The sequence below is a fragment of the Arabidopsis lyrata genome (assembly GCF_000004255.2).
Source record: "Arabidopsis lyrata subsp. lyrata unplaced genomic scaffold ARALYscaffold_1, whole genome shotgun sequence".
In the NCBI taxonomy this organism is placed as follows: domain Eukaryota; kingdom Viridiplantae; phylum Streptophyta; class Magnoliopsida; order Brassicales; family Brassicaceae; genus Arabidopsis; species Arabidopsis lyrata.
Genome location: NW_003302555.1, coordinates 16,402,970 through 16,416,311, shown reverse-complemented (window position 1 = coordinate 16,416,311; position 13,342 = coordinate 16,402,970). Strand labels below are relative to the sequence as shown.

The 13,342-nt window shown below is 29.6% G+C and overlaps 1 protein-coding gene across 1 annotated transcript; it reads right to left on the bottom strand.

The window, feature by feature from the left end:
* Positions 1-6,751: 6,751 nt before the first annotated feature.
* Positions 6,752-12,204, bottom strand: LOC110225185 (homeobox-leucine zipper protein HDG10). The gene is made up of 10 exons (XM_021014217.1): positions 11,953-12,204; positions 11,745-11,862; positions 11,309-11,497; positions 9,933-10,451; positions 9,230-9,331; positions 8,934-9,143; positions 8,366-8,546; positions 7,917-8,185; positions 7,702-7,791; positions 6,752-7,388 (listed from the first exon to the last, which is right to left on the bottom strand). The coding sequence occupies exons 1-10, from the start codon at positions 12,054-12,056 to the stop codon at positions 7,026-7,028; spliced, it is 2,145 nt and encodes a 714-aa protein (XP_020869876.1). The 5' UTR covers positions 12,057-12,204; the 3' UTR covers positions 6,752-7,025.
* Between the last annotated feature and the right edge of the window lie 1,138 nt (positions 12,205-13,342).

Below are 13,342 nucleotides of genomic sequence, written 5' to 3'. Positions count from 1 at the left end.
TAATTTGTTTGACTAAAATTTTTTTTTTTTTGGTATTTTTATTAACTAATTTCTTAGACAAAATCTATGTCGCCGTTTCTTTGGATACGGTAAAATCTACTTCTAGCTAGCGACGAAGCCAATACGTACCATGAACTGACGTATATCCCATGCATTTTTTAAGAAAACAAATATTTTGTCTTTCTACAAAATTTATGCTCAATTTCAATAAAGCATTTAAGCATTTATACATGGGGGCTTTTGATAACTTTAATTTAAGTCAAGATAGAAGTTTGACGACTGTCTGACTACACCACTGTCTCTGAGTGTTTGGAAATGAATAGTGCATCTCCTAGGATCGGATGTATGTGTGTTCTAGGTGACTTCAAATGCAATAGTTAATAAAACTACGATATTCAAATTTCTGGTAGTGATATTCGTAAAAGAGCAAATGGATAATGTGACTTATTAGATCAAATAGAAGAATAAAATGTATTATTATTATTTTATAGCAAATCTACTGTGTAAGTTATGATTATTTTCCGGAGGCAACTTTGATACAAATTACAAAATGTTTGTGGCTGAACTACGACGAGTGTTTATATTTAATAAAACTACGATTAGTCTCAAATTGTACTGCCAAATTAAGTTTTTTTTTTTTTTGAAACTAGTGTTTGTGTTTGGTTTTAAATTATGTTTTAAACATAATTCGGAAATTAAATCGGACTATCTTTCCGCCGTATGTAGTCTAACTATGATCTATCAAAAGTATGTGCATTTTGATTGCAAATTTTCATGGCTACCGCAATATTTTCACAAGTGTGTTGCTGAATATACGTACTTTAATTTAAACCTTTCTAATGATAGATAAGTAAGTTTTTCAAAAGTCAAATTAAAGGAAAAGATTTAGATATATCTAAAGTCTAATTCCATAGACACATTGTTTTTGAGCTATATATGTTCATTGACCACATATACGTATTCTATTTTTTGTTTATGTAGCTTCCATTATATCGTTGTGGTTTTTTAATATAGATATAGAATAGAATTTATATACCTGGTCAGAAGAAAATTGTTCAAACATTCTAAATTAAGGGGAAAATGTTACTGAGATTTATGTGGTCAATGGGGGACAATATCCGTGAAATGTCGCCCTTGTGGTAATGCGTTGTTTCTGGGGGTTTGGTAAATCAAATCTATATAAAATAATCTTTTTCGTAGATGGATTAGATAAGCTATATTTATTTATGGTATGCAGATCATTTAAGCATTTATATCTTTTTTTTTTTTTTTTGAAGACCAGCATTCAGATCTGAATGGATTTCAATTTATCGAGCATGCATTATGTAGTTTCTGGTTGTTCACTACTCCCTCCGTTTTCGAATAGTTGTCGTTTTAACTATATACACACACATTAAGAAACTATTAATGTTGTTAGTTTTTCAATATAAAAATATCATTAATTATCTATCTAAACATAATTTAACCAATAGTAAATCAAGTTGCATAATAAAGATAAATATAAAAAGATAAAAAATAATATATTTTGCATCGAAAACTGAAAACGACAACTAATTAAAAACAAAAAAATTAAACGAGCATGCATTATGTAGTTTCTGGTTGTTCACTACATTATGGAGTATAATGTAGATTAGTCACCACTTCATCATGATTTGTAACTTTTCTCCCCCAATAAATTAAACACATTGTTCAAGATGTTGTGGACGAGTTTATACTCGCTGCACCATCGTTTGCTGCGGCCAATTTAATGAGGGCAAAAGTATATATACTTCAAATATCTCAATATAATTTTCAGCAGAATTACGAAAGGTAATCGATTCACCAAAAAAAACAATTTAGCATTAAAAGCGACGAACACATGTGTTTAAAAGTTGCAAGATTCAAGGTACATTTATAATTACATTCAACTCATACTTTTATTTGTTTGGTATGAACCATTATTTCAGGAACTAAATCTACATATTTTTCATGGACGTTTGTTCTTTGTTTGCTTTTTTCTTTTAAGAGTTTAAAAATCTCGAAGTATACTTTTTTTTTTATCTATTACCAAATTGACAAATAAAATTGGGTATATTCGGAATATTATAACGAGTTGGTAATGGGGAGACCAAAGTGAACTTATTGGGAAATTTAGTAATAAACAAAAAAGTCCAATAACAATGGTAAGTTTGGTCAACAAAGATGTGAAAGCCAAAAACAAAGGATTACGTGGTTGGACTAAAAGAACCTTGTCCATGCACGCAAGGCGACGATCATCGTTTTGTCATCTAATGCATGGCTTCTTCTTACTCCATCATTTCCACGTACCAACAATGTAAATATACCACCTGACGTTTGTATTTGGTACACAAAATGAATATCTCCATTCACACTATTATTGTTTTCAATTATTGAAAATGGATCTCTCAGGTTATTTCGAGGTGGCGACTTTTTAATTTTTATGATTGTAACAAAAAAAAAATTTGATTTTCGGGAATGGTTCATAGTATACATTTTTGTTAAAAGGCTTGCTTATATAAATAAAGAGAAACGTATACAAAAACAAAAACCAGAAAGAAAACTAGTAAACAATACTAGGAGGATGAAAGATACAAAACAAACAAAGCTGAATAAAAGAAGAAACAGATCCTATTGTTTGTTTTCAACCTTAGTTAAGCCAGTATTGAAGAAGTGATCTTTAAGCCCAACTGTAGCATATATAGCAGTACACTTGCTATTCATGGTGGAAATAATATGTGTTGCCACTATAACTGGAGAAACAAAGAGACCATCATGGAAACGGCGATTTCGCAAGCTTGAAGGATAGCAAGCTTTTTGTGTTTTGATGTTGAAGACGTTGGCAGCCAAAGAAGGATTTGATCTCATAAGAGCGGAGGGGAAGATACCCTAAGTCTATGTGCGATTAATCTCCAAACCTCAGCAGAAAAGTTCATAGTATACTTACATATGTTTTTACTACATACAAATTTTAATCAATTGAATTTACAGTAGTTCTTGTTGGTTTTAAAAATTTACGAAAGTTCAAAGAAAAGTCACACAAATATGGATGTTATATATGTTTCTTCAAAAACCGATTATACATATAGGATGGTCGATCAACAAAGAGCCAAGAAGTATTTGAAGTCAGACAGACAACACAGGCCACAAGTACATGATTTACAATTCCCGTATTAAGTAGATATTATGTGTGTTTGTGTTCCACTAAATAGTTATATATGCTGACATGATTGTTCATTTATTTATGATGGTTTTAATTATAAAATGCATTGAAATAAATAAAAGGATCGGAAAACTGAAGCTTGAGGTGTTTAGTTGGTGCAGCAAACTCTCCAAACCTCCAATGCTCCCATCTATTATAAACACATCAAGAACTTACATACTCTTTAATTTCTCAAGTATAATTTAGTTACTTTGTTTACTTCTATAGTATGTCACAAAATTTTGAATAAATACTTTCTTTTTAAAAAAAAAACAAAAAATAATTTTTAATTTTTACTTGTAGTTTCATTTATTCCTTAGTTAACTGCAATAACGAAATGTGTTTTTCCAAAGATAACACATCAAACCCGATTTCTATTTTCTGAAGAGAGAAAAAAAAAACCAAAAAGTATATATATATTATCAGCCATTTTTTAACATGCATGTACAAAACTTAAAAAGAATTTGAAAATATGTGTTTGCTAAATAAGAAATAAAAATTTCTTAACGTGACAGAATTTACCAAATAAAATTCAGACGATTTGACATAACAAAATTCTCCTTGTCATTTTGTTATTCATGTATTGATTAAGAAAAAGTAAGATATAATGTATTAATCCTCACGCGGTTGCTTGAGAAGTTTATTCTTCAAACATTTGTCCCGACGTTTGTTGTTCTATACTAAGTTCTCTTAATTCGTGTTTCAAATTTTAAGCATAATATTATATCCTTACATATAGATTTATTATGTGGAAAAAAGTGTTAAAGTAGAAAACTCGGTTATATCGTCTTCTACAAGTCATAGATTGTTTCAAGTTTCGTTAAAATTATTCTTTACATTGAATGAGATCAGATCATGCACTTTTTTTCTATTACTTTTTTCTCCTAATAAGATTTGGAATTCGTCTAATTTATTAATTATACAATCATGTCCTCATACGTATGAATACAACTTAATTAGACGACGGTCAATGATTAAACAAAGGAACAAAGAAGTCAGATATTCACACCTTTAATACTAACTAAGTAGAGCAATTGCATAATTATGGATCATAAAGGAAATATGTAGTTTTAAATCAAATGCAAAAAAAAATTAAGAAAGAAAAATGAAATGGTTGATGGATAAATCGTACTTTTCAAGGGTCAGCTAAACAACTGAATTGCTTGTACTGTTAAGTCTTCAACTAAAACATAATGTCTTTAAAAAATGTCAAATGTAACTTTATATAATAATTAAAAAAACGAGAAAGACTTTGGGAGGACAAGAAACTGGCGAGAGGTTCCGCGACGAGATTGTATTTACTGAGTTCACCAAAGTCTTACTCAAAAGATCTTCACCTTTTTGGTCCTTATAGAAATCTCATCTTCTTTGACTTACAATTATTTAGATGCACAGAACGATATATTAAATTTTATATGTTAATTGTTTTTTTTTGCCAACATGTCGACGTTCATTAAAATTCAAATTATATATATATATATATATATATATATATATATATATATATATATATATATTATTAGAAGATATTATTGAAAATGTTATTCATTAATTTTTTACTTCTTACTCCCTCCGTTTCGTTTTAGTTGTCGTTTAAGGTTTTCTCACACAAATTAAGAAAAACATTAAATTTTCTGTTTTACCCTTTATTAGTATATCTTATAAATTTTTTCATTGGCCAAAACATTAAAACAATAGGGATCATACTGGAATTTTTACCAAACATTTGCATTGAAAACCTAAAACGACAACTATTACGAAACAAAATTTAAGTCGTAAAACGAAACGGAGGGAGTATATTTATATAGGCTCTGACTGGTAAAGTGGTAAGTATTGTAGAAAAAAAATTTATCTTCTAATTTTTTCTGGCCCACAATTTTTATTATTGTTACCAAAAATTTCTGTTTATACCTTTGTTTTTGCCAATAAAATAAAATCTGATTATTCAACAATCAAAATTGCGTCGTTTAGTTATTGCTCTTTTCAATTTGTCTGTTATATTTGGAAGTAAACACAGCTACTTTGTTTAAAATCATAAAGTTGAAGGTAGCTTATGAACCAAGATTGTCCCTTATAGTTACTCTAATTCAGGAATTAAAACAATTGTTAGACTTATGTTCATCTCGTGAGCTTGATGTCCCAAATCGTTAACCTAACCACAGACTCACAACATTCCATTGTATCACAAGAAACCCTTTGTTTACTTTTTACCTTTATGGATCAGCGATATCATCATATATATCACATATTCACATCATACACATATATGTAACCTTTTTCACTGAACCCATGTCAATAGTTTTATCTTTTTCTTTTTAACTTCTGTGGAAAATTTTACTTCGAGTTAGTTCGTCCACTAGATTATAAATCTTCGGCTAATAATATACAGATACGTGGTAGGTTAAGAAACACCGAATCGAATTGTCCGAACCAGACAGAGATTTGAGAAAATTGGTTTGGGTTAGGTTATTTGATATAAACTGATCGGTATTTAGTTTTGAGATTCGGTTATCGGTTCGGATTGGTTCAGCAATTTCTTATTCCCAATCTGAAACCCAGAGAAACGATTAAACCAACCCATTTTGATCCGATTAACCCGTTGACAGAGGCCTATTTAAAACAGGCAAAAAAAAAAGGAACAAATAAACGCTGATTTTTCCACCTCCAACAATTTTGTTTACCACTGATTATTCCTTAATCACTATAGTGAGGTTTTTTACTTCGCCTAAACTTATTATCATCACTATTATTACAAAACCAATTAAATTACTATGAAGGTAGAAAAAACGAGTCTTGCAGGTAAGCTTAGCTATCCATTTCCGATGGTGCAGTTTTCACGTACGAGAAAAGATATTTTGATGTACAGTAAAACCTCTATAAATTAATATTCTATAAATTAATTACCTTTCTAAATTAATAAATTCTTCCGGTCCTGAGTTGGGACCAGTGTAAAATATGACATAAATCGATAATTTAATAAGATAATAATTTTTTTGAAAATCTCATATAAACATATGGTCCCATCGATATCATAAATTAATAATTGTATAAACTTATGAATATATATATATATATATGATATAAATTTATATATGTCATATTTGAATTACTATGATATATATTTAAAATATTATATGTAAAAAAGTTAATAAAATATGACTCTACTATTTGGAAAAAATTTGTGTTGTTTTTTCAAACTTAATAATTGTTTTTCTACTTGTAATTAGTTTTTAAAAGATATTACTTATAAAGAAAAAAATTATTTTTAGATAGAAATATTTTTAAGAAATTACAAAATTAGTAAAATATCTCTATAAATTAATAATTAATAATTTATCGATAAATTAATACCTCTTTAAATTAATAAAATTTGCTAGTCCCAACATTATTAATTTATAGAGGTTTTACTGTATAGATATATTACTTACAAACTAGAAAAGCTTCACTTGATTGGTTAACTAGATGAATTTCACAGAAGAATTATCATATTAAATTTACTTTATATAAAGAAAACCAGAAAATATAAAAACAATGATAAATAAAAACAGAAATTAAGCAATAGCAAATTATAAATCCAACCAACAATATCACAAAAACAGAACATACCAAAAGGCAACAACGTAAATATAGTTTATATAAGGCCCTTGCCTTAGAAATTTATTGTAATAAATTAAAACCAACGAAAAACATGAAAAAGTACGACTCTCCTTAGAGAATCAAACGGAGAATACTCTTCTCACTTATTTCAAGATTCTTAAGAAAAGGAAAAAAACACCAAAGAGTTTAGATTTGGGAACTGGTAACTTAATCAAACTCTCACTGACCATCATTCGCAGTTAAGCATTGCCTTGATCCTTTGAACGGTGGAGCTAATCAAGGTATTGACTGTGGTGGCAGATTCTTCAAGGTTGAGATGTGTAGAGTAACTCGGACCGGAGACAAGGATCTGGAAAGCCACAGTGAGGAGTGTCATGCGGCCACCATTGAGCTCGCCTACGGAAGGACGGCTGTCACGGGAGATGATGAAACCGGAAGGGAGAATTGGAATGGTGGAAGGATCGACTTGGCCAGAAATGGCGGAGTAGGCTGTTTTTATATCCATTGGAGCGTATACAACCATACCTCCTAATGCATCTATGAAGCCATCTTGTAGTATCATCAACTCACTATTATCCCCTTCACTTGACGGCTATGTAATGTATAACAATAATCATAGTTAATGCAATGCCATTATGCCAAGGAAATTGAATTTGTAATAGACTTTGATGGAAAATGTAGATGGTAATTACTTCCTGATTATTCAAGATTTATGCCGATCCTATATAATCTATTCTATTGGTTGGAGATCAACGTGTTCACGACCACAAAAATATAAAGCAAAAATGAACAAAGTTGACCCGTTGCATGGATTTTTAGTACTTTTTAACATCTCTATTTGAATGCTAGTTATGATAAAAATTTAAAGATGAAAAAAAAAATGTTTAATGTAAAATTATATTTACCTGGAGAAAAGTCACGTTGTTCTTTTGGTCAGTTCCGGTGACAAAACGAGCAGCCTCAGTCACTGGATTTCCATGGCAGAGAACGTCCCACTTTTTTACATACAAACATTAGATTTCTTGTTAATTACCCAAAACAAAAAAATAATGTGAAAAAAGAGTGACATAAGCTGATTAAATATGGACTTGTACAGTTAACTAAACCATATATTCTTTACCTGGTGACGAACCTCCAGATTTCTAAGGAAATCGTAGACTTGGAGAGGAGGGAGAGGGAGAGATAAAGATGAACCGGCGCAGACAATGAGACCAGTTGGTTGACCGGCCTCTGTGTTTTTCCGCACCGAAATCCTAACTCCACTATTGTTGGCTTCACAGTGTTGCGAGAAATCGAGTTTGTCAGACATTTTCATTATCCATGCAAAGTTCTTCAACATTCTTTCTCCCAAATTCATGACGCTCCTTCTGCCTTCTATTGTTTTCACAACTACAAGAAATGAAAACATTTTAAAACTTTACAAGTAGTTAAAAACCTTGAAATACCAAAATTTTTGAAACTAGCACTTTAAAATGCTGATCCATTTTAAGTTACCTATGCACTAAGTTAAAAAAAAAAAAAAATGCTGACCCAATTGTGTTTTAGCCATATAAGTAAAGGTGTAAGTACCTCCGGCGTAGTCGGTGGGAGGGAAGTCAGTCATGGAGTAGAGAGACAGCCTCTCACACATCCTCTCAAGAGTAACGGTCCAACGTCGAGCTCCGTAGCCAAAACCGCCGTATAAGAGATCTCTATAAAGCTGATGTGGATGCACTTTATCAGTCACTTCCACATGCTCTATCCACGTTACCTGCCCATTTTCTTTGTTATTTTTGAAGTTTTTTTTTTCAATCACAGGTATTTTTTTTTTTTTTGAATATCTGGAAGTTCAAGCCCGAAGGCCCTACATCTTTCAGAGGTGAAACCCACACCAAGTTAAATTCATTTCTTTTGGAGAAGAGATCCCTCCTAATGAACGTCGAATCCAGTACATCCCCTGGGAGATTTATCACTGGGCCAACACAACGTTGGTCACACGTATTCTTTTAAAAGTCATTGTAGAAAAAGCAAGACGAAAATATGTGAAAAGGAAATTGAAAAAAAAAAAAAAAGTTTAAAATTATGACATAAATGTCTTATGTGTGTGTATGTAAACTATTGAAAATATATCAAAATTAAAAGAGAGAGAAAGAGAGACCTTAGAGCGACCATGGGGCAAGGCTTGGATTAGAACACCGGAGGGACGTTTGATGCAAATCGGAGCCGTAGATTCAAACTCAACGTTTGGGAGATGACAGGAAACGTCAGCTATCAACCAGAGACCTTCTTCCATTTGTCGGCAACTTCTTAGGATTATAAATTCTCTAGGTGGCACCAATGGTGACAATATGTGAAGTTGCTCATATATCTATTTTATTTACCATCCAGTTTAATATTTATCTAAGTCTATAACAGTTAAAAACTAAAATTTTAATACTATGTTAAGATTCATACCACTCTTAAGAAAGTTCTTCTTGGATATTGGTCCATGGAATCCAACACGTGAATCGTTTTAGCTTCGTTCACAATTGTTGGAAAAAGCCTCGCCCATTTCTCCTGCAATATATTTATTGTGTTAGAAATGTTATTGTGAGAATTATTATTACATATATACTATGCATAGCCGGAAATAATGCTGCTTTTTTTTTTTAATGGAGATTATACGGTATATACTAGGGAATTTTATAGAAAAATGTAAACAAAAAATGTTAATATAATTGGATATGCATATATAATCACAAATGTTATAGTTAATAATAAGTCATAACAAAAATATTTTAAATAGATACTAGAAAAATGAATATACATAAATATTCAAATCTTTTCAAGTCTCAAATAATTAATAGACATTGAAAGAATAGTTTTACTCAAAACGGCGTCTTTAATTTTAAAAAATCAAATTTAAACGACGTCGTTTTGTTTACAAATCTTTAAAAAAAAATAGACACTGTATATGTGTCATATAAAATGCCACATATACATCAATTTTTTTTTTTTTTTTTTTGGTAAAAGGACAGCAATTTTTTCATTTATATATTATATAAGATTAAAAAAAAAAAATATATACGAACACAGCATTTTTGATATAAAATGTTCAAGAAATTTGATAATTCGTTCGATGATGTTAGCTTAGACATAAAATTGCATAAGTACGTACCGTATTTAAGAACATGTCGACCAAGTTTCTTGCATCCAATTGAACCATCACGTCTTCCTTAGAAGACTCATGATGACATGGACGAGCAATTGGGCTCTTAAGATGGCTATTCTTAGTAAAATATCTCTTATAGTTCCCTGGATCAATGATGGTTCTACCATCAATAGTTGACTTAATCCACATTGAGTGTTCCATTTGAATGAGACTCATAACCTCTGCCACCGCTTTTGCCGCTTGTTCAAACATCCCCATCTTCTCCAGTTGAGATAGCTGTTGGAAATGCTGCAGTAGTACCGGTTTTTGCGGCTTAGGCAGAGGGGTGATGTTGATGAGTTCACGAGTACATGGTCTTCTTATTAAGCTTGATTGTTCGGGAAGATGGTTAGAAGAGGTTCCATATGAAGTAGGACGACCTTTGGAGGTCGATCCATAGGTTGATGTACCATGGAGATAGGGTAACGCATCGACGCTAGGTATTGAGTGACCATGCATGTTTAGATAGCTTGAAAGTCTTTCATACTAATTTCATATTTTGATCAACAAAAATATTAGCGATTTTATTAATTCCAATGTAGAGACAATTTTTGGTGAAAACAATACTCATATAGTGCTAAAAAAAATCACTCTCCAACTAGAGTGCCACCTCATCAATTTGTTTTGTAATTGTAAGAGAATTAATATAATTAATATTAAAATTCATTGCAATATTTAGTTTTCTAAAAAAAATTGCCAACTGGATTTGATTAGATGAATACTAAGTATGATTAAATTTATTATTTATATAAAGAAATAATCTTACCTATATATATTTGATGTAATAATCCATATACGGTATCACCTTAAGAAAATTTCTATTTTTTAATATTTGATTCTTAATTAAGTAATCCTCTACAAATAATTTAATTACTTAATTAACTTTTTTGGAGTACCAAAAAAGACAAACTTGTTTGCCTAAAAATGTTTAAGACCCAAAATATTTTTAATTTATTGTTCACAAACTTATGCTTTTAAATCTAATTAATCTCATAAGTACTTTTAAATTATATAAGTTATGAGAAATAAAAAATATTTTTATATTTAATTTGATATCAAATAACCATGTTTAAAAATATTTATGCGCGCGAAAATGAATGAGTAATTTATGAAACCAAAAAGGTAATAAATTAATCATACTATCTTTCAAAGAAGCGCATAATCATCAATTTTGAATTATGTTAACTAGCTAATTCAACGATTTATTTCAAAATATTACCAGTGGAAAAACTAAGTTTATTAGTGTTAGAAATTAGAGATTCATTTTGTGACATATGAGCTCCTAAAAAATAATAAAGAAAAAAAAAACAGTTTTTTGGATAAGTATTTGCATAAACACATACCTCTCTTTTGAGAATGGCATTCTTTGTGCGAAGTTTTTGGAGATTGCATAATTGTTCTTCTTTCCCATGAGGGCCACCACAAGGAGGGCAAAGCACAGTCTCCAGTGCCTCTTCCATTGCTTCATTCTCACATCTAATTTTCATGTTCTCTGCTCTAAGTGCTATGTTTTCTGCTTTTTCATTATGAATCTATATAAAATAAATTATTCTTAGTTTTTGGAGCTGAAATTTAGACAAAACCTAGTTTATTTTTTTATATGCAATTATCGTGTGGATTCTACGATGGTATACAACAACTACAAAAACAATAATGATGATGAACAATAACAATGAATAGTCAATCACTATTATTTGGTTTAATTTGATTAAATCAATTTCTGTTATAATATATAAACTAAAATATAGTATTAAAAATAGATAAGACAAAAACAATTACCTTGACTTGGGTTCTTTTGTTTTGAAACCAAAATTTGATTTGTTTTCGTTTCAGATTCAATTCTTTACCCAGTTGACGTCGCTGCGAATCGTCTGGATGCGGACATTCTTGAAAATACCTTAAATCAATAGAAAAACATTAACTATGAATTAAGAAGCCAAATTTTAATAACTTATTATAAATTAATTAAATTAGATTAAGATCTTACGCTTCGAGCCTTTGAATTTGATGACTAGAGTGATGGCGGTGATTGTTGGCATCCATACATGTTCCTTCTTCATCGCTTGAACTGTCATCATGGCTAGAATCCATTTTTTTAAAACCCACTATAAACTAGAATACAAAAGATATGAAAAAACTTAAAAGATATGAACATCTTAAAAGCTGTTTATATAGAAAACTAATAGAACATTATATTAGGAAAATAATGTATAAATGATTTTTTTTTTTGGGTCATCAGTTTAAATATTTATTTTATTGCCTTCAGTTTTAATTAGTAATGCAACTAGTAGGAGAATCCTCAAAATAAAACAAAACCATTTATGGAACAAATCTCATTACAGATTTTCAACCTTTTGGGGACGTTACATTAAAAGGTAATAATATTTTTCTATTATATTTCAGTAAAAAGGGTAATTGTCTTCAAAAATATTTTAAATTTACAACCATCGATGTTTATAAAGAGCTACTGTATAACATAAACAGTTGTAAATCTAAAATATGATAGAAAATAATTTTTAAATGAAAGTATAGTAATAAATAAGTAAAGATACTACATTTCGAACATTTAATGATTCGGTAGAATAATGTATTTTCTTAATTACTTGATAAGTCATTTATATAGATTAATTACTTGATAAATTTTATTTTTAATTTAAAAATATATAATGAGAATTGATTTTTCTTCTTCTCATCTTTGTTTGATTCTCTCATCGATTTTCTTCTTCTCATCTTTGTTTGATTCTCTGATCAATTTTTGTTAAATCATCTCATCATTTATATTTAAATAGTTATTTCTGCATATAATTCGAATTTATCAAAAAAACAATTTTACTTAATTAAGTAATTGGATGTTAAAGACGTATCCAAAATAATTGAGAAGGTATTTAAGTGATCGCATTACCCGTGCCTAGTCGACCTAAATGACTTTTTAAAAAAAGATGATGATCTATTGTTCTTAAAAACTCTCTCGCAAGATATACAATTGACCAAAATAATATTTTTTGTTATATTCCGGGTATGCAATTTCTAAATTTAAACTCACACAAATATCTAAATACAAAATAAATAATTTAGCAGAGAAATAAACAATCAAATATTCTTTTTGTAAACAAAACAAGTAAATCCTTTTAAATTATTTATCGTCCTTCTAAATTATTTGTCAATAAAAAATTTCAAATTTTAAGCCATTATTATTTGAATAAACTGGTTCATAATTTTTAGAAAATAAAATTTGTATTTATTATGACTATTTGATTTTAATGATGAAAGTATGTCATTATTAGTATTTGAGCCTAGAAAGCCTTTAATATCACGTGAGTTAAAAAAAAATGTATGTCATTAGTAAAAAAAGATATAGATTGACAACAAAAACTTTT